This window comes from Pleurodeles waltl, chromosome 9 (assembly GCF_031143425.1).
Source record: "Pleurodeles waltl isolate 20211129_DDA chromosome 9, aPleWal1.hap1.20221129, whole genome shotgun sequence".
Lineage (NCBI taxonomy): Eukaryota > Metazoa > Chordata > Amphibia > Caudata > Salamandridae > Pleurodeles > Pleurodeles waltl.
In genome coordinates this window covers 1,151,564,292-1,151,591,475 of record NC_090448.1, presented here as the reverse complement: position 1 = coordinate 1,151,591,475, position 27,184 = coordinate 1,151,564,292, and the positions used below count along the sequence as shown (strand labels likewise).

The following is a 27,184-nucleotide window of genomic DNA, read 5'->3' as shown; positions in this document are numbered from 1 at the left end:
GACATCGCAGACTTCATCAGCCCACACGCACTCCCGTCCACCAACTACATCCTCCTAGGGGACCTCAACTTCCACCTGGAGAATCGCACCGACAACAACACCACCGCCTTACTGGACAACCTCGCCAACCTGGGACTGAAACAACTAGTCAACACCCCCACCCACTACGCCGGACACACGCTGGACCCCATCTTCTCCTCCAGCAAACACATCTCTTTCAGCCACACCACTGTACTCTCCTGGACAGACCACAGCTGTGTCCACTTCAGCTTCAAGAAAACCAACGTACACCACCACGCCCAACAGCCACAGTGGAACAGAATCTCCTCGGAACAACTCACATCGACCCTCTCTCAGAACCCACCCACCAGCACTACAGACCCCAACGAAGCCGCCAACAACCTCACGAGCTGGATCTCAGACTGCGCCAACCTCCTGGCCCCCCTGAAGACCCAAGCAAACAGAAACAGCCACAAGAAAAATTCCTGGTTCACCCCCGACCTCAAAGACTCCAAAAAAGAATGCCGCACCCTCGAGAACACTTGGCGCCTCAACCAGACCGACGAAAACATGTCTGCTCTAAAAAACGCCACCCGCAAACACCACCAACTCCTCCGCGCAGCACAAAAATCAGCCTTCCAGAACAGACTAGACAGCAACGCCCACAACAGCAAGGAACTATTTGGCATCGTCAAAGAGCTCTCCAACCCCGACGCCGAAAACAACTCCATCCCCCCCTCACAGGACCTCTGCGACTCCCTCGCAGCCTTCTTCCACCACAAGATCACCGACATCTACAACAGCTTCACCACAACCAGCACGAACCCTCCACCGGAACCCGCCACCGACAACACCACCATCCACACCTGGAACCCAACCTCCACTGAGGAAACCACCCGCGTCATGAACTCCATCCACTCAGGATCACCATCCGACCCCTGCCCGCACCACATCTTTAACAAAGCCGACAACATCATCGCACCCCACCTCCGAGACGTCATCAACACATCTTTTTCCACCGACACCTTCCCGGAGAACTGGAAGCACGCCGAACTGAACGCCCTCCTAAAGAAACCAACAGCAGACCCCACCGAACTCAAAAACTTCCGGCCCATCTCGCTCCTACCGTTCCCCGCCAAAGTGATCGAGAAAATCGTCAACGCTCAACTCACCACCGCCCTGGAAACCAACGACTCACTCGACCCCTCACAGTTCGGCTTCAGAGCTAACCACAGCACCGAGACCGCCCTCATCGCAGCCACAGATGACATCAGATCCCTGACCGACAAAGGAGAAACCGTGGCCCTCATACTCCTGGACCTCTCTGCAGCATTCGACACGGTCTGCCACCGCACCCTGATACGTCGCCTAAGCAACGCCGGCATCAGAGGCAAGGCCCTGGAATGGATCACCTCCTTCCTCTCCGGAAGAACTCAGAGAGTCCGCCTCCCCCCCTTCAGATCCACGGCTACGGAGATCATCTGCGGCGTCCCCCAGGGATCCTCCCTCAGCCCCACCCTCTTCAACATCTACATGACCCCCCTGGCGAACATCGCACGCAAACACGGACTCGACCTCATATCCTACGCAGACGACACCCAGCTCATCCTATCCCTCACCAACAACCCCACCTCAGCAAGAACCAGACTACACGAAGGCATGAAGGAAGTAGCGAACTGGATGACAGACAGCCGGCTTAAACTGAATACAGAGAAAACGGAGGTCCTCATCCTCGGCCCGACACCAACCGCCTGGGACGACTCCTGGTGGCCTCCCGCCCTAGGCAGCACTCCCCAACCCACCGACCACGCACGCAACCTCGGTTTCATCCTGGACTCTTCCCTCTCCATGACCAGACAGGTCAACTCGGTGACCTCAGCATGCTTCAACACCCTCCGCATGCTCCGCAAGATCTTCCGCTGGATCCCCACCGACACCAGGAAGACCGTCACCCACGCCCTCGTCACCAGTCGCTTGGACTATGGGAACGCCCTGTACGGCGGCATCACCATCAAGCTGCAGAGGAAACTTCAACGAATCCAGAACGCTGCCGCACGACTCATCCTGAACATACCCCGCCACCACCACATCTCCGGTCACCTGAAGAAACTCCACTGGCTCCCAGTCAACAAGAGGATAACCTTCAGACTCCTCACCCACGCACACAAAGCCCTGCACAACCGCGGACCAGAACTCATCAACCACCGTGTCTCCTTCTACACTCCTCCTCGCACCCTACGCTCGACCGGACAAGCCCTGGCAGCCGTACCCCGCATTCGCAAAGCCACCGCCGGAGGCAGGTCCTTCTCCTACCTAGCAGCGAAGACCTGGAACTCCCTTCCCAGCCACCTTCGCGCCATACAAGACCACCTTCACTTCAGAAGGCAGCTCAAGACCTGGCTCTTCGAGCATTGACCCCGCCCCCCCACCCCCAGCGCCTTGAGACCCTTACGGGTGAGTAGCGCACTTTATAAATGCGACTGATTGATTGATTGATTGAACTGCCAGGACACCTCTGCCCGCCAGCACGACTACTGCTGGATTCCTGCCCAAAGTTGGCAGAAATCTGGTAGTACCCATGATATTGTGGGTGGAAGACCGCCAGCACTGGCAGTCTCCTGTGGCCCGCGGCTTTGGCAGTCTTCATGGAAGACTGCAAAAGTCGTAATGAGGGCCCATGTCTTGCACATATGGTACAAGCCCAGAGCAGTATGCCAATTCCTCTTTACAGATCAAGGCTACCCTTCCCCTACCTTAGATGGCTGGTTCACATTGTGACATCACATAATGAGCCAGGACTGCAAAAGCGACATAAGGGCCAGAAGCTGCTGTGATCCAGGTTTCTGTTATAAACAATCTAACTTGCTATCTTATAGCAGAATGTGAACAACAGCTGCATAAATTACCATTGACCTTGCATTAAATAAAGTGCATAAAGTCGTACAAAGACTAAGGGCCTGATTTAGAGTTTGGCGGAGGGGTTAATCCATCACGAACCAATTTCCATTGGATATAATGGAATTGTAATACGGCAGACGGGATATCCATCACATTTGTGATGGAGTAACCCCATCCGCCAAACTCTAAATCAGGCCCTTTGTTTCGATTTATTCCAAGGAGTTACGGGAGTAGACAACCCTGCACTTTGCAGGTTGTTTCTCTGTCTCACTGACTGATCCAATTTGGGGTTTACTTACACCTTCATCTACCACAAAGGGCTGAAGACATTGTAAGGTGGGGTCGTGGTTTCAAAGAACTACAGTATAAGGTGCAGAAAACCTTACATAAAGAAATAATTTGTGCATGAAATGTTGCCGGCCTTCCTCTGAGGCAAATTGGGCACCCTGGACCCAGAGAGGTCACAACCGGGGGCAGACGGACATGCCTTTGGTGTGTATTTGGCAGATGCAAGTCAGCCATCCTATTGTAGCCCAGCCTGCAGATGGTGTCAGGAGAAAAGAGAAACACTAAAGTATACATAACTAGAATGGCCGATCTAGTGTGGGATGCCACCATGGAGGAAAACTGGTGGTTTCAAGCTAACGTAACACCAGCCAAAAAATACAATACTTCCTCACAGAGTTACAGGTAAACACTAACCCTTTCATTCAGCAGACTAATCTAAAAGGCCCTGTAAAACCAGTAAGCAAGGTACCCAGCTTGAAAATGTGCAAAGACTCTAATGGAGCCAGAACACATACATATTCATATTGTTAAACAATATAAGCCAAAATATACAGAGTTTAGACATTGTTTGAAACATATGGCAATACATATAAGTTCCTGAGAAGGTACAGAGTGCTTAGCAATGTCTGGGCAGACATGCTCGGTCGATGTGTAGAAGAGTGCCATGAACAGGAGTTCAGCCAAATATAATTAAACAGGATCATCCACCACTGGGGCAAGCAAACCTCTATTTCTTCACTATTAACATGAGCCACAAATGCCTGTACCATGGCAGCAGGCACACGCTGCCGGGTTGGTTGGGGAATTCCTTAGCTTTACCTCCACTTCCGCTCATTCTGAAAGTGTTGAACAAGATGAGATGAGAAATGTGCCATTCAGTGTTAATAGCCCCAGCATGGCCCAGGCTGTATTGATTCATGGATCCCATTCTCCTCTCAGAAACACCACAGATCTGATTAAGCCATTTATGGACCTAATATCTCAATGTAACTGCCAGATTTTTTTTATTCCAACCCTGCATCAATGAACTTGTCAGCATGGCTCCTGAGCTCAATGAGTTTTGCTGCCTTGATATGAGAGGAATGAGGAGTGATACGTTCAGAGGCCAGAGTCTCATCCTCTAATGAAACTTATGGAGGAAATTGGAAAAGATTCTGCATTTGTTGAAATACCAGGCACTACATGCATTTGCTTGAATTAGCACTGTCTGGCCTGAGGCACACCTCAGTCAAAGTACATATTGCAGCTATTTTGTGTTTAGAAAGGTATTCAGGCAGACATTGACTATCCAGTAATTGACTGATAAAGAAGTTCACAAAGGACTCTTCTGAGTGTGAGGTGTCCACCAATCTCTTGGTAACTAAATACTGTCCTGTCACAACTGATGGGAAGCACATTTGAACTAATTCATAAATCAGGATTGAAGTATGTATCTTTGAAGTCTGCTCTTCCGCTAGTATTAAAGTATGCAAGAAAGGTTAGCAAAAGAGAGACTCTTATTAAAAGAACGGTTTCTTCAATTTTGCAAAAACAGTCATATTAAGTATGAACCCTCAATGATAGTGAAGACATTTTTACAGAATGTCTCTGATACAGCTTAAAGTGCTCAAAACATCAGTTTTGGCTTCAGGGGGTGTCTCAAGTTTTATATCTACAGAACCAAGAACTTTCATACAACTGACCAGTTTTCTGTGGCATTTGGAAATCCTCAAAAAGAACACCCGATCTCAAAACAGGGTATAGCCAACTGGGTTACTGCAGCAATGAAGTTATCCAGTATTGGATCTTTCATATATTCACATGCTTGAATCATTCCCTAGTAGTGGGAGTCCCACAGTACCTTTATAAAGCAGTATGTACAACTATCATGGGCTATAATGGCACTTGACCATTAGTTTAACAGCCTATCTATATCTTTTTTTTTTAAAGGACCAACCTTAAACTATGACAAATCAGGTGCTAACACCCCCTAAAACACTCCCAAGAGAGGATGATTCCCTCAGATTTTATACCGCACGTTGTGTGAAGGGAGTCTCAATGAGCTTTGCTAAGTTTTTCCTATATATCCAGTTTTTTATGCATCAGAGATGTCTGAATCTTCTTTTTAAAAAGGTCTCTTCAGATCCTACAAGTTCTGTGGAAAGAAAAGGCTACATGTGGATGACCCACACAGAGACTGTCTCTATTGCCTCTACCATAAACACCAGTTAAAAGAGTGAAAAATCTGTTGTATTTTTTCGTCAAAAACCTTGAGAGACAGTGAAGGGAGGTTACTTCTGTGGTTACAGAAGAGTAAATCTCCAAAATCCAACTCTTCTGAGGAGGACAGCGATACATCTTCAAGACCCCACAAAAGGTCAAGATCCTCTGACCATGGGGCTTCTGAGGAGAGTAGAAAGACTTTGATGGTACACCACAAAGACCTGCCAAAAAAGGAGAAACTCAAATTAACCTCCACAGGTACGGCCTCTTCTCAACCCTCTACTCAGTCGGTTAAAGAAGGGGAGCACCAAGGATCTCCATCCTCAAACGTCGACGTCGAGAACAAAACCTCCTCTCAAGAAACCATTAACGATGACCCCTCTTTTGACATTAGTGTCGACGACGATGACAACGGCAGCCGTCACCACTGTCTCATCCACAAGGCCATTGTCGATGAAAACTCTGACCACGGCAGCCATTAACGCTCCCATTCAGTTGACCAAGGTGATCTTTTCTTCTAAGTCACCATTGGCTATAGACTTAACTTCAACCTCACCATCGTTGGCAATAATATTGTTGACGAGGACGCCGGCGACAGCAGCGGCTCTGTCGACCATAGCGCAGCCGACAGCAACACTGTCGACGACTATAAAGTCGACGATGACAGCGACACTGCAGACGACAGCACCCCGGACAGCAGTACCGTCGACGAGGGAGTTTCTACCATTGATGCCTCCGTTCACTTTCACGTCGTCTATGACTTCATTGACGGGACCGTTGACGAAGATTAAGATTACCAAAATAACCAAAACTGCTTTAAGATCTGAAGTCACCTCTCCTACAAGGTTTCAGTGTTGCTACCCAGTCATTTTTTCAACTGGGAGGAATAGGAATATGAAGGATCTTTCGGTGATGCACACAGTCCTTCAGAGCATCACATCAAGTACCAGGAGGAGGAGGATGATGAGGAGGACAAGCAACAAGGGTACCAACCATATTATGCCCCTCCTAGGCGGCATTATAACCACTACCAATATCACCCGCCGCCTCAACATAGTCAAGATGTTATGGAGATGCCGATCTCTTTAGTTCAAGATCTACAGACTATGTTACAGGATTACAGAAAAAGATTTCCTGAATCTCCACAGGAGCAGCCACTTGCACCCCTACCTTCTTCTCTTGTTACACCAAGGAACATCCCTCCTCCAATAATGCCCAGAATTACACCTGCCTTAGCCATTGCAGCACCACCAAGAGAGAATTACTTATCTTCAGAAGATGAGAGGGAGGATGGCGAGATCCCTGATCCTACCCAGCCATAGGATGACCACCTTGTCCCTACCCATCTCCACCACCATCTCATCCTTCAGACTTCCCCTGAGAGAACATCAGGAGCTTTCATAATCTGATGGACCGAGCTGCACTCCTTTTCCATCTGCCAACTTCAGTAAAGCAATCAGACTGATTTCTTCACAATGTTAAGGAACAGGCCAGAAAGTCTGTAAGAGCAATTCCCATCATAGACTACAGGGAGTGCAGAATTATTAGGCAAGTTGTATTTTTGAGGATTAATTTTATTATTGAACAACAACCATGTTCTCAATGAACCCAAAAAACTCATTAATATCAAAGCTGAATATTTTTGGAAGTAGTTTTTAGTTTGTTTTTAGTTTTAGCTATGTTAGGGGGATATCTGTGTGTGCAGGTGACTATTACTGTGCATAATTATTAGGCAACTTAACAAAAAAAAATATATACCCATTTCAATTATTTATTATTACCAGTGAAACCAATATAACATCTCAAAATTCACAAATATACATTTCTGACATTCAAAAACAAAACAAAAACAAATCAGTGACCAATATAGCAACCTTTCTTTGCAAGGACACTCAAAAGCCTACCATCCATGGATTCTGTCAGTGTTTTGATCTGTTCACCATCAACATTGCGTGCAGCAGCAACCACAGCCTCCCAGACACTGTTCAGAGAGGTGTACTGTTTTCCCTCCTTGTAAATCTCACATTTGATGATGGACCACAGGTTCTCAATGGGGTTCAGATCAGGTGAACAAGGAGGCCATGTCATTAGATTTCCTTCTTTTATACCCTTTCTTGCCAGCCACGCTGTGGAGTACTTGGACGCGTGTGATGGAGCATTGCCCTGCATGAAAATCATGTTTTTCTTGAAGGATGCAGGCTTCTTCCTGTACCACTGCTTGAAGAAGGTGTCTTCCAGGAACTGGCAGTAGGACTGGGAGTTGAGCTTGACTCCATCCTCAACCCGAAAAGGCCCCACAAGCTCATCTTTGATGATACCAGCCCAAACCAGTACTCCACCTCCACCTTGCTGGCGTCTGAGTCGGACTGGAGCTCTCTGCCCTTTACCAATCCAGCCACGGGCCCATCCATCTGGCCCATCAAGACTCACTCTCATTTCATCAGTCCATAAAACCTTAGAAAAATCAGTCTTGAGATATTTCTTGGCCCAGTCTTGACGTTTCAGCTTGTGTGTCTTGTTCAGTGGTGGTCGTCTTTCAGCCTTTCTTACCTTGGCCATGTCTCTGAGTATTGCACACCTTGTGCTTTTGGGCACTCCAGTGATGTTGCAGCTCTGAAATATGGCCAAACTGGTGGCAAGTGGCATCGTGGCAGCTGCACGCTTGACTTTTCTCAGTTCATGGGAAGTTATTTTGCACCTTGGTTTTTCCACACGCTTCTTGCGACCCTGTTGACTATTTTGAATGAAACGCTTGATTGTTCGATGATCACGCTTCAGAAGCTTTGCAATTTTAAGAGTGCTGCATCCCTCTGCAAGATATCTCACTATTTTTGACTTTTCTGAGCCTGTCAAGTCCTTCTTTTGACCCATTTTGCCACAGGAAAGGAAGTTGCCTAATAATTATGCACACCTGATATAGGGTGTTGATGTCATTAGACCACACCCCTTCTCATTACAGAGATGCACATCACCTAATATGCTTAATTGGTAGTAGGCTTTCGAGCCTATACAGCTTGGAGTAAGACAACATGCATAAAGAGGATGATGTGGTCAAAATACTCATTTGCCTAATAATTCTGCACTCCCTGTATATATCGGATGAGAGAATGAAAATCATGAAGAATCCAGCTACTGTACCACCAGTTCCACCTTGCCTGGATAAGAAATACAAAGCCCAGATGGTTCGCCTGCTTTCTCACCGGTCATCCCAAGACTGACTCCATCATGTTACAGACAGCGCAAAAAAAACCTTCAGCTCCCATCTCCACGCCACCAGACATAGAAGGCATAAGCTTGAACAACACAGGGAAGTTATTCTCTCTTATGTTTGCCATCATAGTGTGAGCAGCCAACTCATTGGCCATCCTGGGGCATTATAACTGCCAAAAGTGGTCAGATATCATCAGTCTGATAGATTTAATCCCTGAAGAAAGGAAGGCTGAGGCTAAGAAAATTTTATAGGAATGCGAATGTACTTTATTGGAGATCGTAGACTGTGCTCTCGACATTGCCTCCACAGGCGTCCATCAGTTGGCCAGAGCAGCAGACTTGAGATGCAAGGGATGGCTCAAGGCTACCTCTTTTAAACTGGAGGTCCTATCTAAGGTCCTGGACTTGGCCTATGAAGGCAAAGCTTTGTTTGGGAAGCATATTGATGAAGTTTTGTTGGCTATAAAGACAGACATTGGCGCCACTGAGTCCCTTGGCACTCTCCTGTTTAAAAAGTTACCATTTTGGGGGGCGAGAGGGAGAGGTTTCTCTACTTACAGAGGTGGATACCAATGACAGCATTATCAACCTCAATCTCAATATAGCCCAATCAGGTTTGGTACATGCATCTGTTAAAGTTCACCTAGCTGCAATTTTCAAGATACAGACGTTCCACTTATTCAACCTCTCTATGTTCCACTAGGATAGTCAAACAATTCATGGAGGGATTGTTCAGACTTTTTCCACCAGTACGGGCTACTCCACAAGAATGGCATTTCATTGTGGTTCTTTTGCAGCTCATGAAGCCTCCATTCGAGCCCATTCACAATGCAGGTCTGACATTCCTCACGTGGAAAGCTGCTCTATTGCTGGCTCTCACATCCACTAGAAAAGTCAGTGAGATTCAAGCTTTTACAATGCAAGAACCTTTCTTGCATTTCACTGACCATTATGTACTTCTCAGAACAAGCCCAAGGTTCATCCCCAAGGTTCCATCGCAATTTCACCTCAACGAACCTATCGTACTTTGCACTTTCTTTCCAGCGGAAAGGTCTTTTCACACATTGGACATTAAGGGCCAGATGTAGGTAGGTATAAATTTGCGACTTGCAATTTGCGAGTCAAAGCAACTCGCAAATTGCAACTCGCAAAACGAAATGCCGAAAGGTGTCTCAGACACCTTCTGCGACTCGCTATGGGGTCGCAAAGACCCACCTCATGAATATTAATGAGGTGGGTCGCAGTTTGCGACCCCATAGCGAGTCCATGCACTCACAGGGATGGTGGCCTGCTGGAGACAGCAGACCACCATGTCTGTGACTGCTTTTTTAATAAAGCAGTTTTTTTTTTTCTTTTTGCAGCCCGTTTTCCTTAAAGGAAAACGAGCTGCAAAAAGAAAAACTTCCGAAACCATTTGGTTTCGGTTTTTTCAGAGCAGGCAGTGGTCCATAGGACCACTGCCTGCTCTGAAAAAATTTTTTGGGGGGCATTCACAAAGGGGAAGGGGTCCCACGGGGACCCCTTCCCTTTTGCGAATGAGTTACAACCTACTTCAAGTGGATGGTAACTGCGAGTTGGTTTGCGAACGCATTCGCGGTCACAAAGCAACTCAGCATGGCGAAGCGGTCGCAAATAGGAAGGGAACACCCCTTCCTATTTGCGAGTCGCAGCCTCAAATTGCAAGTCGGTACCGTCTCGCAATTTGAGGTTGTGCATCGCGTTTGGCCTTTTGCACGTCGCAAACTGCGTTTTTCGCAGTTTGCGACGTGCAAAAGGCTACCTACATCTAGCCCTTAGTGCTGTATTACATTTTATCAACACCATACCCAGCATTTTTGAAAATGTGATCACTTGTGTCTCCTACGGATTCTCTCAGAAAAGTATGGCTGTCACTGAAGCTACTATTGCATGTTGGATTTCTGCCACCATACAGTTTTGTCATACCAAGGCTGGCAAACCACTCTCAACAAAAGCACACTCAACAAGGACAATGGCTACCTCGACTGCTCCATCTGCTCTTGTTCTACTAGAGAAAATATGTTGTGTTGCGACGTGGAAGAGCACCCACATGTTCACGCAGCATTATTGCCTGGAATCAGCGCAGAAGAGTGATGCAGCCTTAGGACAGGTGGTTTTACGTCATCTATTTCAATAAGGTGATCCTCTTTTCAGAGGTGTTTATTATTCATATTAAATTCAAATATTTCTTTCAGTCAACTGTATATTGCCTTTTGATTAAATGTTTATTTATTTAAAGATCTCGAAAGCTTAATATTTCAAATGTATATCAATATAGATATATATATACATATATATATATCCTTTGTTTAGTCTACTATAAAGTGTATCATCTTTTTTTACCCACCATACACTAAAGTTACTTAAGCTACTTACAATACTTCTTTCGGTGATGCACACAGTCTTTCAGAGCTTCACATCAAGTACCAAGAGGAGGAGGATGATGAGGAGGACAAGCAACAAGGGCACCAACCATAGTATGTCCCTGTATGCTTGGGTACAGGGAGAAGACCTGCCTTCATAGGACAGAGGAGTGACGCAAGCAGCAACAGGCACAGTCTGAAGGTGCCACATAACAAGAGCGAGGAGAGGGACAGGTCTCTTCCACGTTCCTCCGAGTACTCCAGGTGAAGGAGATCCAAAAAGAGAGACCATCATAAAAAACAAAGTTGTTTGAGGTTGATGTCGAGGACATCAATGTCGAGGCAAGATACCATGTCTACATGCTTACCGTTCAAAGCAGAGTTGACATTGAAGAGGAGGTGACAGTCGATGTCGAGACATAGACGTTTGACATCAAAGGATACCACAATGTCGAGATGCCGGAGAAGTTCAACATCGAGGCATAGGAGAAAATCGACACTGAGAATTCCGTTGACATTGAGACACTCCAGACCTGTGAAGAAAGTCAGAAAATCAAGACCAACTGTCTACTATTCACTTTTGACTCTGAATATTCCACAACGTATCCTCCATCATCACCTATACTATTTCCAGACTCTCCTCTGCCTCCTCCACCTCTACCTCCTTCAGTGCCTCTTCCACCTACTTCGCCAGCACCTTTTCCAGAAACACATATAGAGGTACCTCTGCCAAGGCCTCTAGCTTCTCTTCGAAGATCAAGGTCTCCTCATTCCAGATCTCGTCATTGTTCAAGACAAGCAAATTCAAAGCATCACCATCGGTCTTGATGATCCTTTTCAGGATAATCCTCTCGCCGCACACATTGCCATTATGCATCCAGGTCCAAGTCTAAAACATGATCAGGACGTTGTTCTCCCTATACTTCTCCTTCCTCCCGCACTGGGAGTGATTCCTTGACACTGGCTGCTTCTCCCTACCACCTACCATTGGAAAAGATAAACACCTTTCAAGAGGTGCTTTTGGGAGGGGAATTGGAGATGAACATTCCAAAGCCTGCTCCAAATACATCAACCTCAGTAATCTTTGAGACACTTCACCAACGGTCTGTGTCCAGACCCCTCCTACCACTGGTTTCGGGTCTAATGGGACCAGCCATGGAGCTATTCCTTACACCAGCTGCAGCAAAATCAGCTCCTTTAAGGCACCAGGAAAAGTATTGGCCTCCAGAGCAGATCTTTTGTTTCTTCGTTCAGACCCTCCCCCTGGTTCTGTGCTCATACTAGCTGCAAAGAAACTGCATTTTACTACCCTTCTGTCCACAGTTTCAACACACAAAGTGAGCAAGAAGCCAGATTTACTGGAGTGCAAGGTATGTGGTACAGCTATCACCATTGTGAAGGCACCAAGTATATTGTCCCTGCTGGACAGATATGACAGAGCCTTATGGAACTCCGTGCAGCTGTTTGCAGAAGACCTCCTAAGGAATTGATGAGAGGACTTCCTCAAGGTGGGGAATGAGGGCATGATGGTCTTCAACCAAGTCATTAGTGCTGCTGCTGATTCTTCTCTCCTGGCAGCCCATGGATACTGTCTTGGGTTGGCTCTGAGACGACACTCTTGGCTTTGCCAAACAACCATAAAACAAGATTCCCAGCAGCAAACCCTTAACCTTTTACTTTCAGGTAATACTTTATTCTGCAGTCATACTGATGATGAGGTGGCTCGGATGAAGTCGAAGATGGAGACCTTGAATGCGGTGGGTCAAGAGAAATGTAAAGAACAACGTAGAAACATGCACAACCTTATGAATGATGTTTCTACCAGCAGAGGGTTCTAACCTCTCATTGGTACCAAAGTCATTACCAGCAACAGCTACAAAGACACTTCCAGTACCACCAAAGCCGTCAGCCCAAAGGAAGAGCTAGCCACCAGCGCGCTCCAGCAGGAAAGCCTCCAGCTTGCCTCTGCTTCTTCCTCTTCGATACCCACGCTGATAGGTGGAAGTATCTCTCATTTCCTGACAGAGTAGTAATCCATCACAAAAGATGCCTAAGATCAGATTATTTTATGGAATGTTTTTTTTTTACTCAGGTTTACCAGCCCTCCATCAAATATCCCAGCAAAACCATCCAGTAAACACCTGCAGTTGCTAAGATCAGAAGTAAACATCCTTCTGCAGAAACAAACGCTGGGTATCATTCTGCACAAACAACGATACATGAGGGTGTATTCCCGCTATTTTGTGCTGAAAAGAAAGACTCCAAAAACTGATTCAGACTCATATTGGATCTGAAACTAGACAACAAATGGATTTAGAGAGAAAGGTTCTGAATGCTTGCATTGCATCAAATCTATCCCCAAATCCATCAAGGAGACTGGATTTGTTTGATACATGTCCAGGATGCATATTTTCACATTATGATAGCCAGAAAACACTGCAAATTCTTGAGATTTGTAGTAGGTCATGATCACTACCAGTGCTAAATACTTCCATTCAGTCTCAAATCAGCCCACAGAAGTTTCTCGAAGTGCATGACAGGGATCGCTGCACATTTCAGGACATTGTGAATATTCATTCGTCTATCGATATCTAGATGACTGGCTTATCAAGGTGTTCTTCAACAAGAAGCCCGCCTCCATTTTCATTTGACGAGCAGTCTTCTCCACTGATTAGGTCTGCATGTCAATAACAATAAATCAAGCTCTGCATTACCTAGGTGCCACCATCAACACCATACAAGCAAGTGTGTATCTTTCGGAGGAGAGGCTGTTATCAATCTTTCTGAAGTGTCAGTTTCTCATGAAAGTCTCTCATCCCACAGTGAGAAAAGTGTGAGCCCTCCTGGCCTTGAAGGCAGTGTGCATTTTTCTGACTCTGAATGCTTGTCTCCGCATGAAACCAATTCAAGAATATCTGGAAGATCAGTGGGATCAATATTCAGATAATTGGGAATAAAGATCACACTGTCTCCCAAAGAAAAACAGTCCCTGAAATGTTGTTTATCCCAGAACAATCTCCTTCAAGGGATGCATTTTCATCAGGATGTTCCCTCCCAGACAACAGTGACAGATGCCTGTCTGTTAGGTTTGGGAGTGCATATGGATCATCTTTAAATCCAGGAAACATAGTCTCCAAGGGAAAAGGCTTATCACATCAATCTCCTTGAGTTAAGAATGATTCACCAAGCATTGAAGACTTTCTCCTGTCCTTCAAGGCAAAATCCCTGCTTCTTCAAACAGACAATACGACCACAATGTACTATTTGGACAAGCAAGGAGGAAGCAAGGTCCAGGCCTTTGTCTAACGAAGCCAAGACAATATGGAATTGGTTGATACCCAGAGATCTGAGTATCGCTGCAACTCATCTTCGAGAGGATCAAAATGTTCAAGCAGACTCCCTAAGCAGCAGGGTTTTTCAGGAAAACCACAAGTGGGTCCTTCGCAACGAGGTCGTACTAAGCATCTCCAGCATGTGAGGCACTTCTCACATAGATGTATTCATCACTGCAGAAAAAAAAAATGCCCAGACTTTGAGGTACTACCAACCAGGAATGCTGGGGAGTGCCCCATTGATTGACTGGTCTGACAGATTTCACCAAGCTTTTGCTCCAATCCCCCAGATTCCATCAGTTCTCATCAAACTGTCTCACTTGAGTACTGGAATGATCTTGACCGCTCCAGAGTGATCTCAGCGATGGTGATTTGCAGACCTTCTCCACATGTCGCAGCATCCTCATGTGAAGCTGCCATACAGACTGGACCTTCTCACCAAGTTCAGAGACCAAATAGTTTGTCTCAGTCTCTCCTCTTTGAGTTTTCCTGAGCTAGTACAATATGGGAATTTGAACCTTCCACAAAAAAGCATGAACATTCTCAAGAAGGGTAAATGATCTTCAACACGTTCAGCTTATTCATAAATGGAAGAGAGTCTGTATCTGGTGTTCTGACAAAAACTTCGATCCAACGAGCTATCAACAAGAAGCAATTATGCTATACTTGCTTTATCTGGCCAAAGTAGGCTTACATTTCTCTTCTTTTAAAGTTCATTTGGCAGCAGTTAATGCCTACAGAAAATGTCCTCCACCAATCTCTTGTTTCAAAATTCCTGTTATTAAGGACTTCTTAAAGGGTTTGAAAAAGGAATGCCCCCCAATACGGCATCCACCCCCTCCCCGGAAGTTTAACTTAGTCTTTTCACACCTCCTGCAGTTCCTGTTGGGCCCATACACAAATCATCACTGCAGCATCTCTTTTGGAAAGCTGTTTTTCTAGTAGCTATCATGTCAGCACATAGGGCTAGTGAGATTCAGGTGCTATGTTCTCACAAACCATACACAGTGTTTCATAGTACTAAGGTGGTTATGAGAACTCATCCAACATTCTTACAGAAAGGTGTTTGGATTTCCACATTAATCAGACCATTTCTTTGCCTACGATCTTTCAGTACCCTTCTACATTAGCTAAAAGGACTCTCCATGCTCTAGGTGTCAGGCGAGTCTAAAAACTTTATCTGGACAGAACAAAACATATCCCAAAGTTGGATCAATTGTTTGTAAAATATGGATCAGTCTGCACAGGTTTCACCAAGTCTAAACAGTCTATATCCAGATGGATAGGGTCTTGCATTCTGGTATGCTACCATAAGGCAAATAAGGTTCTGTCCGGGATACCTAAAGCTTATTCCAGTAGATGGAAAGCAGCTACTGCTGCTTTAATGGGGAATATACCAATCAATGAAATCTGCAAAGCATCTGTGGGGATCTCTTCACACTTTTGCCAAACACTATTGATTGTACTCAGATGCTAGAACAGATGTTCAAGTACGACAGGCCTTCCTGAGAAATGTATTTGCTTAATCTGGTCTGTCGTCATCACTCTTTTCTTTCCACCGCAGTTTGTGGGGATGGGCTTGCTACTCTATTCAGTGTTTATGACTATCAGTGGAGATCCCCTGAAAGAGAAGGAATGGTTCCTTACCTTTCATCCTAGTTCTCTCTCAAGGGAATATCCATTGAAGTCATAAGCAACCCACCTGTCTCCCCGCTGGATGTAACAGAGATGATTATTGAAGAATTTTGCTAACTAATATTATCACTGTTTCAGGAAAAAGAACTGAGGTGACTGCCATTTGCTTGGCATGATGGGATACTGTTATGACATCCTATGGGGCTACATTGCCTCTCCTCCTTCATCTTTCCCCTTTTAAAGGGGGTTGTGAAAGAGATTTAAGCAATTATCACAATTCCAGTTAGTTTTCCTGAAGTTTTCATATATTTATTACTCTATTTTTGAAATGCAATCTGAAGCCATTGGCCAATGTAGCCTTCCTTATAGGCTGCAAAACATTAATGTCTTAAGTGTTTCTCCAGGCCTTACAGAAGAAAAGGGAACATCTACACATAAATAGATATATTATAAAAAAAACTTCTCCAGAATCCCTGCACGTGGGTGGGACTATTCAGTGCTTATGACTTAAATGGAGATTCCCTTGAGCGAGAACTAGGATTACACGCAGGAAACCATTCCTTCTCCAGCTTTGGCTTCTTTCATAGATTCACACATGGTCATCCCTTCTCCCTACAAGAGGGTGACCTACCACTGACAATCCTCCACACTAGTTCTGTGAAATCTGAGGGACTGTGACTCTAGGGGGTGTAGTTTTTACTGTGCTCTTACCTTCCTGATGGAATCTTCATTCGTTTTTAAAGAAGTGAGTGGTCTACTTAAGTGACAATATTTACAGCCTTCTATGTTATGTTTCCCCTTGTACTGCTATTTCAATGTTACTGTAGCACTCACTGCTCGATGACAGGGATGATTCAAGCATGTGAACCAATGAAAGATACCAAAGCTGGAGAACCATTGTTACCAGTAAGCAAATATTTTCTTTCGACTCTAGAGTCAGGTCGATGCTGATGTTTGTGAATAATCTCCAGAGGCTTAATTCTACATAGCATCTAATGCCGAAGTTAGCCTGTTTCAAAAAAGTTGATTTTTAGCAGAATACACGAGTGAGAAGCATTGGTTGATAAAGTGAAGTGTCTAGATTGACATCATTTGGTCAAGGGAGGCTGTGGGCTCAGAGATCAAGTCTCCAACTTCTATAGCTGGCAGTTTAACAACGAAACTACACTGCATGTAGACTTAAGGCTTCATTTACAGTTTGGTGATATGGAAAACCATCTGATTTATGGAGGAAATGCTAAATCCTCTGTTAGAAGATTCTGATTGGGTGAAGAACCAGCTAATGGAATCGTGATGGCCATGTAGTTAATACTACCCAGGTATTTACCAGTGAATTCTCCATCAGGGAATGGTTCCTCAATGCAAGGTCTACCACTTACTCTTTAAGTCAGAGGTTTTTCCATCACCATCCAATTCTACACAAGTCTTGTATTCTTATCAGCTTTTTGTTTAATTACTTGTGATAAAACAGTGTTCATGCAGTCACTGTCCCTATTATTCAAACATATCTATAGTAGAGAATGGAAATGTTGATCATGCACTGAATTGAGCATTACTTCTTCTTTTGCTTTATGCCACAGGTGTGTTGACATCTTGGAGCTGTCGGAACAGGAAGACCTCATGAAGTTCCACCATCACACCTTGAAGCTGTATGGTGCCCTTTGTGCATTAGGCAATAACCGTGTTGCTCACGCTTTATGCAGCCACGTCGACCAATCACAGCTTCTATACACAATAGATAATCAATACCTCCCAGGCCTCTTGCGCTCAGGCTTCTACAACCTGCTGATTCGAATGCACTTGGAATCAGCGAAAGAAGCCAAACTGATGATGAACAATGAATTTATCATTCCAGTCACTGACGCCACCCGGCAGATTAGGCTGTTCCCAGATGAGTCAAAGAAACACGGGCTCCCAGGTGTGGGACTCAGCACCTGTCTGAAGTCTACCCTAACTTTTACCACACCTTGCTTCCTCCTAACAAATGAGGAACGGCAGCAACAAAGCCCCGAGCTACCGCTGGATATCCTCAAGTGCCGAGCCCTGGGAATGCTGACAGAGGCCGTGCAGGGCAGTGGGGACCACATTCGAGATCCGGTGGGCGGCAATGTAGAGTTCCAGTTTGTACCAATCCTGAAGCTGATTGCCACTCTACTCATCATGGGTGTCTTCGACGATGACGATGTCAAGCAAATCCTACTGCTTATCGACCCCAATGTCTTCGGGGAGCAGCGGGATGAGGCAGAGGAGGGAAGCGAGAAGGAAGAAGTGACACAGGTGGAGGAGAAAGCCGTGGAAGCTGGCGAGAAGGCATTGAAGGAGACCAGGGCTCCTGCCAAAGGGCTGCTTCAGACCCGGCTGCCAGAGTCGGTTAAGGGACAGGTAACTCAAAGTGACTTGGTGATGATTCAAATATAGTCTACTTTGGTATAGGATACGTTTTTGTGATTAATGAATGTTTGTGATGCTACCTCCTAAAATGGCTAACCTGGGTACACTTTTGTTCTTTTCATATAGCTTTAATAATATCTTAAGTATCAGAGAGGTCAATATCAAGCAATACAGTCATGCTGTCAGACATTATTAACATGCACTGATATGGTCTATAAGCATACCACAGTACAGTTACTCAACAATACAGTCTCCTTCTGTTTCGATATCGTTACTGTGTCAAGTTTACCTTGATTAGACTTTCAATCCCAAGTAATCTAACATTGCACTGCCTAACATTGAACAGTTTAAACAAATCAAGGGTGTGTGGTAACCTCATTTATTTACACAGGGTGGTGGGCAGGAGGGGTGAGTGGGGGGATAGTCCCTAATGGGCCAACACTTGCCTTGTTTCACATTTGGATACCGGAAAAAGTTAAGGTGGGTGCTAGGGGAGAAAGGTCTGTTCTCCTGGCCTCGTGCCTCACAGCAGTAAGTGTTTAGGGCAGGATATAAACAAGTTTAGCTTTCACTACTTCTAAGTATCTCTGCTAATTTGGGGGATTAGTTGGGGTCTGGTGCCCCATCTCGGCACTACGCAATATCTCTTGTTCGGCCATTATGCTAGCGTGCAGAATTGATAGCTACTGTTTAAGTGTTGGGGGGGGCAATAGCTGACTTCCAGTTCATCACTATCCTGCGTTTAGCTAAAACTAATGCTTGGTCAATAAATTTCTTAACAGGTTTGTGAGCTTCAGAGTGGGAGGTAACACCTAGTAGAAAATGCAGACCATCTATATGGAGTGGGGACCCTAAGGCAGGGGTCTCCAACCTTTCTGTAGCCAGATCTACTTCCGATCAGTGAAAATCATCATGAGCTACCAAAGGCTAAATAACTTGCACATTATTACCAGACACCCCCATGACCAGCTTCCTTGACTTTAAGCCTAATGTCCACAGAGCCAGATACTATGGTTTAAACAAAATATTTTGACTAGGGGCACTTTGACAGGGCTGCCGTATGTGTCAGTGAAAGCGGGATCTTTGGGGATTTATGAACGTGTGCATATGAATGGGATATATATGTGTATGGGTAACTAGAGTCTGAGTATGCACTTGTGACACATGATATACCTTTTGCCTATGTGGCACTGTTACATGTAGAGCACAAACATGTAACCATTTTTTAAATGGGAGAAATTTAAAGTGCAAAGATTTTCATAATGAGGAATATTTTTCTGCACTTAACATTTCTCCCATTTAAATAAATGACTGTGTTTTTCAGTTATAAATATGCCACAATGATCTGCTGGCCACTGGCAGCAAGAGGACTGCTGTTTGTAAATGCAACACTTTGAAAAACAAATTGAGAAAATAGAATGAAAAGTTAACTTGATTATAAGTTAACATTTCATTTTAATTTTCTCCAATTTAAAAACATTGAAAACATATGTTCTTACCTCCAGTACTACTGAGTTGGTAAGGACTTTTATTTATTTAAGAGTTAAATACCTTATTGCTTCAATTCTTCACCTCTGTGCCATGGGTCATAAATCTGACTTCAGCACTGCCCAGTATTAGGCCCTGCTATCTGCAGCCTAATGATAACAATGTAAAATAACCTCATCCTTACCTTAAGTTTAAAAGAAAAAATGTGACCCTGTGCTTATTTAAAAATGAACTCCAGGCTGGGAGCTACTCTAAAGGGTCTGGGAGCTACTGGTTGGAGACACTAGGCCTATGGCCTCAGACATGAAACTCACTACCCTATCACAATAAGGAATATTCTGGGGGCATGTCCAAATCATGCGTGCAAAGTTAGCGTCAGTATCATGGCAGCGGGGACGGGAGCCTGAGGACCCTGGATACATGCATGCCAGTCTCATGGGCGTGAGATATGTCTGGTGTAGGGTATTTAATTGTATAAATTTGAGGTGGGCATTTATGGACATATATCTCGGCATTGCCAAACACTGTGCCCATTGTTTGTGTGTGTTATCAAGCATTTCACCCCAACAAGCATGGCATGAGTGAAGTGGAGCTAGTTCCTCTGTCTGTGCGTAGTGAGCTATACAAGCATGTAACAGCGTGGCGACTAGCTCCATGTGTCAATACCACTTGGAGGAACATCAAGGTTTCTGGTTCATCATGTGTTTTACGCCAGACCCTATTTAAATGTCTTGTTAGGGAGCGTAAATTGGAAAAATACCAGGAGGAATGCCATAGTCATCTTCTAAACTATCAAATGTGCAGAGAATTTTGTCATTAAAGAGATTGCCCCATATTGTGAGACCAGATTCCAACCACCTAAGTGCATACGGGTAGGTCCCCAGTTGAATGCAGCCTGGCATCACCCAGCAAGGTAGTTCCGGGTTATGAGAGATGAGGGCGTGTCTTAATCATATAAGTGGTCCAGCATGCCCGAACCATTCGCTGAAAATATTTCCTTCACCTTTGTGAATCACCGCATCAGACCCCAGTGACCATTCCAATATTGTAGGTGAGTGTGTCCCATCAAACCATGGACCCCGTTCGGATAAATTATGATTCGCTAACCAGCGGGTGGGCCGTGGTAGCTGCGCAGCTGCTTAGTAACATTCGTAGTTTGGTGCCCCCAAACCACCCTCTTACTGTGATGCTTATAGTTTGCTGAGTGCCACTCATCTTCTACCTTTGCCCCAGATCATGGCAATCAGGTTATGCGCAGTTCCTTGAATATCTTTTGGGGCAATAGGACAGGGAGAGCAGAGAAGAAGTTCAGCAGCCTGGGGAGAAGCAGCATTTTGGAAACGGTGATGTGTCCCATAGGGGAAAGCAGCAGGGATGTCCAGAATGGAAGTGAGGACCTAGCTTTGGCAAGGTCGCCTACCAGGTTGCCATCCACCAGATCCTTATGTACGCGATAAACACGGACTCCCAATACGTGACTGAGTCGCAGAACCAAGGGAGCAAAGTGGGTCGGAGCGGCTGCCGCTTCTCTGCAGGGAGGGACATCAGTGGAAACAGGTGGGATTTATCCCAATTTACTTGCAGTCCAAGGCGTCCCCAAATTATTGCAATAGTGCCATGAAGTATGGAATCACTTTGTTGTCATCCCGAAGTTATACTAAAGCATTATCCACATACATTAATATTACATGCCAGCGTTTTTCAGAGTAAAGTCCCCAGCTTGATGTCTGCTTCCGGAGTGCACAAGCGAGTGATTCCATAACCAGAGCAAAGATAATTGGAGACAGAGGGCAACTCTGGTGAGTGTCACGTTCAATATTAAATGGGTATGAAATAATTGCACCACTTTTCACCCAGGCAAGCAGTATAACAATGCTATCCATCTAAGGAATCTGGGTCCCTCCCCAAACATTCGAAGGACTTCCATAAGGTACTTCCACCCCAGGGTATCGAATACCTTTTCAATATCCAGCGACGCAACCCAGGGTGCGAGCACCTGTTTTTTTAGCTCAGGCCATTAACAAGAACAGACAACAAAGTGTAAGCCACTGTGTAGAGCTTAAGCAGGCGTGGGGACAGTTGAGATTGAAAAGTGGAGTACAATTCTACAGGTCAGCCATCAGAACCAGGAGCCTTACCACGTGCCATCTGCCTAATCACATCGGTAATTTCGGTCTTTGTGAGAGGAGCCTCCAATTCCTCCTGCTGAGAGGCTTGTATTTGTGGGAGAGTCAACTCATCTAGAAAGGAAGTTATCATTGTAGGGTCCACCATTGGTGAGGCTGTGTAGACTGTGGGGTAATAAGATCGAAAGCGGTATTTAGTGTATCCTGATTATTAAGGAAGACACCCGCTTTATCCCGGATGGTGGTTATCGGGACTCTGGGTGAATCTGAAGAAGCCACACTAGAAGCCTGCCTTACTCCAGTATTGGAACTTTCATAGATTCACATGCTTGAATCCTTCCCAGTCATCGAGATGGGAGCCCCCGGTACATCAAAACAGCTATACATACAGGCTACTGCAATGAAAAAAGTCCTTCACTTTAGTAGCCCATCCTCATCATCAGGAGTAAAAGGTCCAAAGTAAGGCCCAGCCAATCAGGCTTCCTCTCTCTCTAGAACCCTCCTGAGAGGAGCTCCCTTCCCTCAGATTTTCTACCGCATGTCGTGCTAGGGAGTCTCCATTGAGCTCTGCTTAGTCAACACTTCAGAAAATTTCATTTTTGCTATTTTTCTTCAGAAAAAGGATTTCCTACAGCAAGTAAGGTGTCTTCTTCTTACTTTACTAAAGGAAACTCTATTTTGGAAATAATTCACCATGTCAGATAAAGAGAAGAAAAATCTTTTCAGAGCCTGTAAGACCTGTGGGAAGACGAGGCTTCACTCTGAGGACCCACACAGAGACTGTATTTACTGTCTCTACCCTGACCATGTGGCCAAAGACTGCAAGGTTTGCAGGACCTTTTCTAATAAAACCCTCAAAGACAGGGAGGGTAGGTTACTACTTTGGCTCCAGAAGTTGAAGTCCAGATCTAATCCAGTGTCTGGCTCTGACAGTGAGGAATCTACAACTTCCTCCAGAAAGCTACAGAAAAGAGGCAGATCTCCTCAACCTCACTCAGAAGATCTTCCTAAAAAGGCTCACAAGAAATCCAAAAGGGTGTCCTCAGAACCTGGAAGTCCATCCAGTTCTCCTCACAGGAGTTCTGTTTCTTCAAACAGTCACTCAAAAGAAAGATCTGTCTCCTCAGAGCGCATCAAAAGAGCATTTTCTGAGCCTCCAACACCACCTCCTGTGGTGAAACATGTTTTTAAGATGCCACCCGGAAAATCTACGATGACGACACCGTCGACGAGAGCACCGTCGACGGCTGTGCCTAAAGGTGTCTGCACAGCATCGTCGTTGACTGCTACAACTTCTACAATCTCTACGTCGTTGTCCTCTTCATTGACGATCGTGTCGACGACATCCTCGTCGGCGTTCATGGTTGCCTCGCCCATCGCCTCTCCGTCGATGCTGCCGCCTGTGAGACCGTGGACATTGACTCTGCCATCGCTGTTTTCCTCGTCGACGAGAATTTCTCCATCGATGTCTCCGTCGACGACTCCGTTGGCGCTCCTGTCGTTGATGCCTTCGACTATGCCGTTGGTGATACCGATGAGTGTACAGGCTACATCCCCATCGACGATGTCATCCGTGTTGCCGTCGACGATGTCGTCGACGAGGGTTAAAGCACAAAAGAAATCTTCTTTCCTTTCACTGTTGGTAACATCTCCAAGTAGAGTTTCAGCCTTGGTACCTACGCATCTGCTGGAACAAGAGGACTCAGACGATGAGGGACCATTCGGGGTTGCTCATAGCCCATCAGAACTACACATCAAGTGCCAGGATCTAGAAGAAGACACCCAGCGTGATACGCACTCTTACTACCCACAAGCGCACCAGTAGCCTTATCAGGAGCAGATGATTTCTTTGCCAAGATCACTTATAGCTGATCTACAGCTTATGTTAGACAACTGCAGAAGGTGGTTTCCACCAGCTGGCTTGGAAGTTCAGCAGCCTGTTGCGCCCTCTATACCTTCTACTCCTGTCCATCCAGGAATCCAACCATCCCATGTACCGCCACAGACACCGATTTCCATCCCTACGCAGGATTTGTCCTCGTCTGAGGATGATGATGACAGAGAGGAGGGAGAATTACCGGACGCAATAACAGAATGGGATGACTATCAAATTCCTACTCCGCCTTCTCCCTCTCCGGTTCCTGTAGATTCCGCTCCGGGTGACATCAGCAGTTTCCACAATCTGCTTGAAAGAGCTGCTAAAAGATTTGAGTTGCCCATGCCCACAAAGCAGATGGACTGCTTTTTGTATGATTTTAAGGAGCATTTTCAGAAGAGTGTTAGATCTATGCCAACTGTGGACTATATATGGAATGAGGGCCTTAAAGTTATGAAGAACCCGGCCACGGTCACCCCGGTTCTACGTCGCCTTGACAAAAAGTATAAGGCGTCTGAAGACTCTCCAGCCTGCCTCACTGGCTATCCCAGACCCAACTCAGTTATTGCACAGGTGGCACAACACAGATCAAGGAACCCTTCAGCACCAATCTCTCCTCCCCATCTGACAAAGAGGGCAGGAGATTAAACAGTATAGGGAAAAGCTTTTCATTAATGGCTTCGCTTATTATAAGAGTTTCTAACTCTCTGGCTATCTTAGGCAGATACGATAGACAGATATGGGCTGACATTGTGCCCTATTTGGATCAACTGCCTGAAGACTCTGAATTAGAAGCCAAGAAAGTGTTGCAGGAAGGGGAGAGGTCTTCTGCAGAAATCATAGACTGCGCTATGGACATCGCCACCACAGCTTTCCGTCAGAAGGTAGGTTCTTCTGTTCTCAGAAGGTCAGAGGTCCAAAACAAGATCTTTGACCTCCCTTTTGATGGTGAAGCCGTTTTTGGGAAGCACATTGATGATGCGCTTCAGTCAATCAAGACTGACACTGACATGGCCAGGTCCCTGGGCACCCTGCAGTTTAAAAGGCAGCCTTTCCAAAGAGCTCGAGGCCGTGGCTACTCATCGTATAGACCAGGTTTGCAGCAGTATAGGTATCCTCCTGTCTCTGCAACATCCCAATCCTTTCGTCCTCAATTCCAACAAAGGATGCCTCATCAGGTGACTTATTCGAGAGTTTCCCAGAGAGGAAAGGCTGGAAGACAACCAAAAGATACAGGCCGTAGACAATGACTTGCTATTGTCTCCGGCTACGAACCTTCACTTGCATTCAAGACTAAGGGGAAGGATTTCCCTCTACTTCCACAATTGGCAGAAGATAACATCAGACCGATGGGTCCTAAATCTCATACAGTTTGGCAACACCCTAGAGTCCTTGCACTACCCTCCTACAAAGCCTCCCCTTTCTCGAAAGGTGAAACACTTGCATCTGCTCAAGCAGGAGGTCAAGTCCATGCTTCTCAATGGAGCTATAGAAAGGGTTACTACTCACGATTCTTCTTAGTCCAAAAGAAACAAAAAAGTTGGCGTCCAATTTTAGACCTCAGGGATCTCAACACTTATCTCAAAAACAATAATTCTGTATGATCACCCAATCAGACATTCTGTCCCTTCTAAATTTGGGGTTTTCATGGCCACCCTCGATTTGCAGGACGCATACTTCCATATCCCTATTCATCCCAAATAAGATATCTCAGATTTGCAGTAGCCGGAGACCATTTCCAGTTCAAAGTCTTGCTCTTCGGCCTGAAATCGGCTCCCAGGATCTTCACCAAGTGCTTGGCTCCAGTGGCAGCTTTCCTCAGGAGACAGAACCATCAAGTCTTCCCGTATCTGGACGATTGGCTGGTCAAATCCAGATCACAGGCACAGAAGTCCACGACTGTAAGGGAGAGAGCATAATCACTGGGGTCCTGGTTAGCAGGATCCCAGTGAACACAGTCAAACACACTGACAAACTGGCAAAAAGTGTGGATAACCATGCTAAAAAGAGGCTACTTTCCTACATGTACTGAGCTTTATTCCTGCGGATCAGCAGATTCTCACATCCTTTCAGGAGGAGGTAATGCTTGATGCCAGTTAGCATGCCACACTGGTGGCCGTTGCGTCCAAAAAGGTTACCCATTAAGAAGCTGGCGTGCTACACTTGTTATAGCTTGCATGGATTATGTCCCTTACTGAGCACATGCCAGAACTGACACCACCCATTGAAGCACATGCCCTCGTGCGTCAGACCAAGTCTTTTTATAACCACTGGTGCATGCAGCTACCAGAGTAGCTTTTTAGATCTGAATGTAATTTGCGGCTGTGCTTCTCTTTAACCCTGGCTTATTTGATTTAATCGCATTGTGTACATTTAGGGTGCTCCGCAGACCCCCAGGGTGCCCAAAACTTAGAGGCCGGTTAAGGACCACCCCATGTAACGTTGTAGCAAGGGCATCAAACCAACGCATTTCTAATGCATGTAACTTCTATTCTCTTCCAGGGGATTCTCATCAATAGTCATAAACATTGAATATTCCCGCCCTTGTGCGGGGACCCCGGAGCATATATAAAATACACATATATTATCATGTGTAAAATCAGCAATGCAGTCTATAATCATAAACAGGCTAAAAATGCTTTATTTTTATGATTTTTTTTTTTTTTCCTTCATATTATGAAATCACAATAGAGAATAAATATCTACCCAAACCCCTAAAACTGGGCTTAGCGAAGTAAGCAGCAGTAAACACTAAAGAAAAAGAGAAAAAAACTACATTGAAAAACCAATGGAGCATTCTTAGCCAATAGGCTGCATGCAGGTTAACACAGGAGAATCATAAAAACTTTGGCACCGTGCCTTTAAGACCCTGAGCACCTCCAGTATCCCACCATGCCTCAGGGGTGAAGGAAAGGTGACAGTTGGTTCACAGTTAGGTCAGTTCTTTTTCCCGGCTTCTTCTGAGAGGATCCTGGAGCATTGAGCTCTCAGTTTTTCTGAGTTTTTCTCAGAAAAATCCTTTAAAAAATTGTTTTTTTCTTTTTAATTCGACAGATAACATCTTTGTCTGAGCTTGGCAGTTTTTTCCTGACAGAAAAATGCCTTCGCTTTTTGTCAAATGCCCTTCTTGTGGGAAGAAGAAGGCCCAGTCAGACCCACACTCTCTGTGTATTGTGTGCCTGCCTCAGAGTCACTGCCCTGACACTTGTAAGCACTGCAAGAATATGTCAAAGAGGACTCTGAAGGACAGAGAAAAGATCAGGCTACATGGGCTTCATGAGAGGCAGAAAACATCGTCCTCTTCACTTCCCAGACAACCAGCAGGCCATTCTCAGGAGAGAATGGCTAGGTCGACGT

At 45.4% G+C, this 27,184-nt stretch overlaps 1 protein-coding gene across 9 annotated transcripts in view; it reads left to right on the top strand.

Moving 5' to 3' along the window:
* The window catches only part of RYR3 (ryanodine receptor 3), a 1,450,647-nt gene that overhangs the window by 576,777 nt on the left and 846,686 nt on the right, over window positions 1-27,184 (top strand). For all 9 annotated transcript variants that reach the window (XM_069208992.1, XM_069208994.1, XM_069208991.1 and 6 more), the window contains one exon: window positions 17,527-18,328. In XM_069208992.1, coding sequence (XP_069065093.1) covers window positions 17,527-18,328 — 802 coding nt within the window. The remainder of the gene's footprint in view (window positions 1-17,526; window positions 18,329-27,184) is intronic.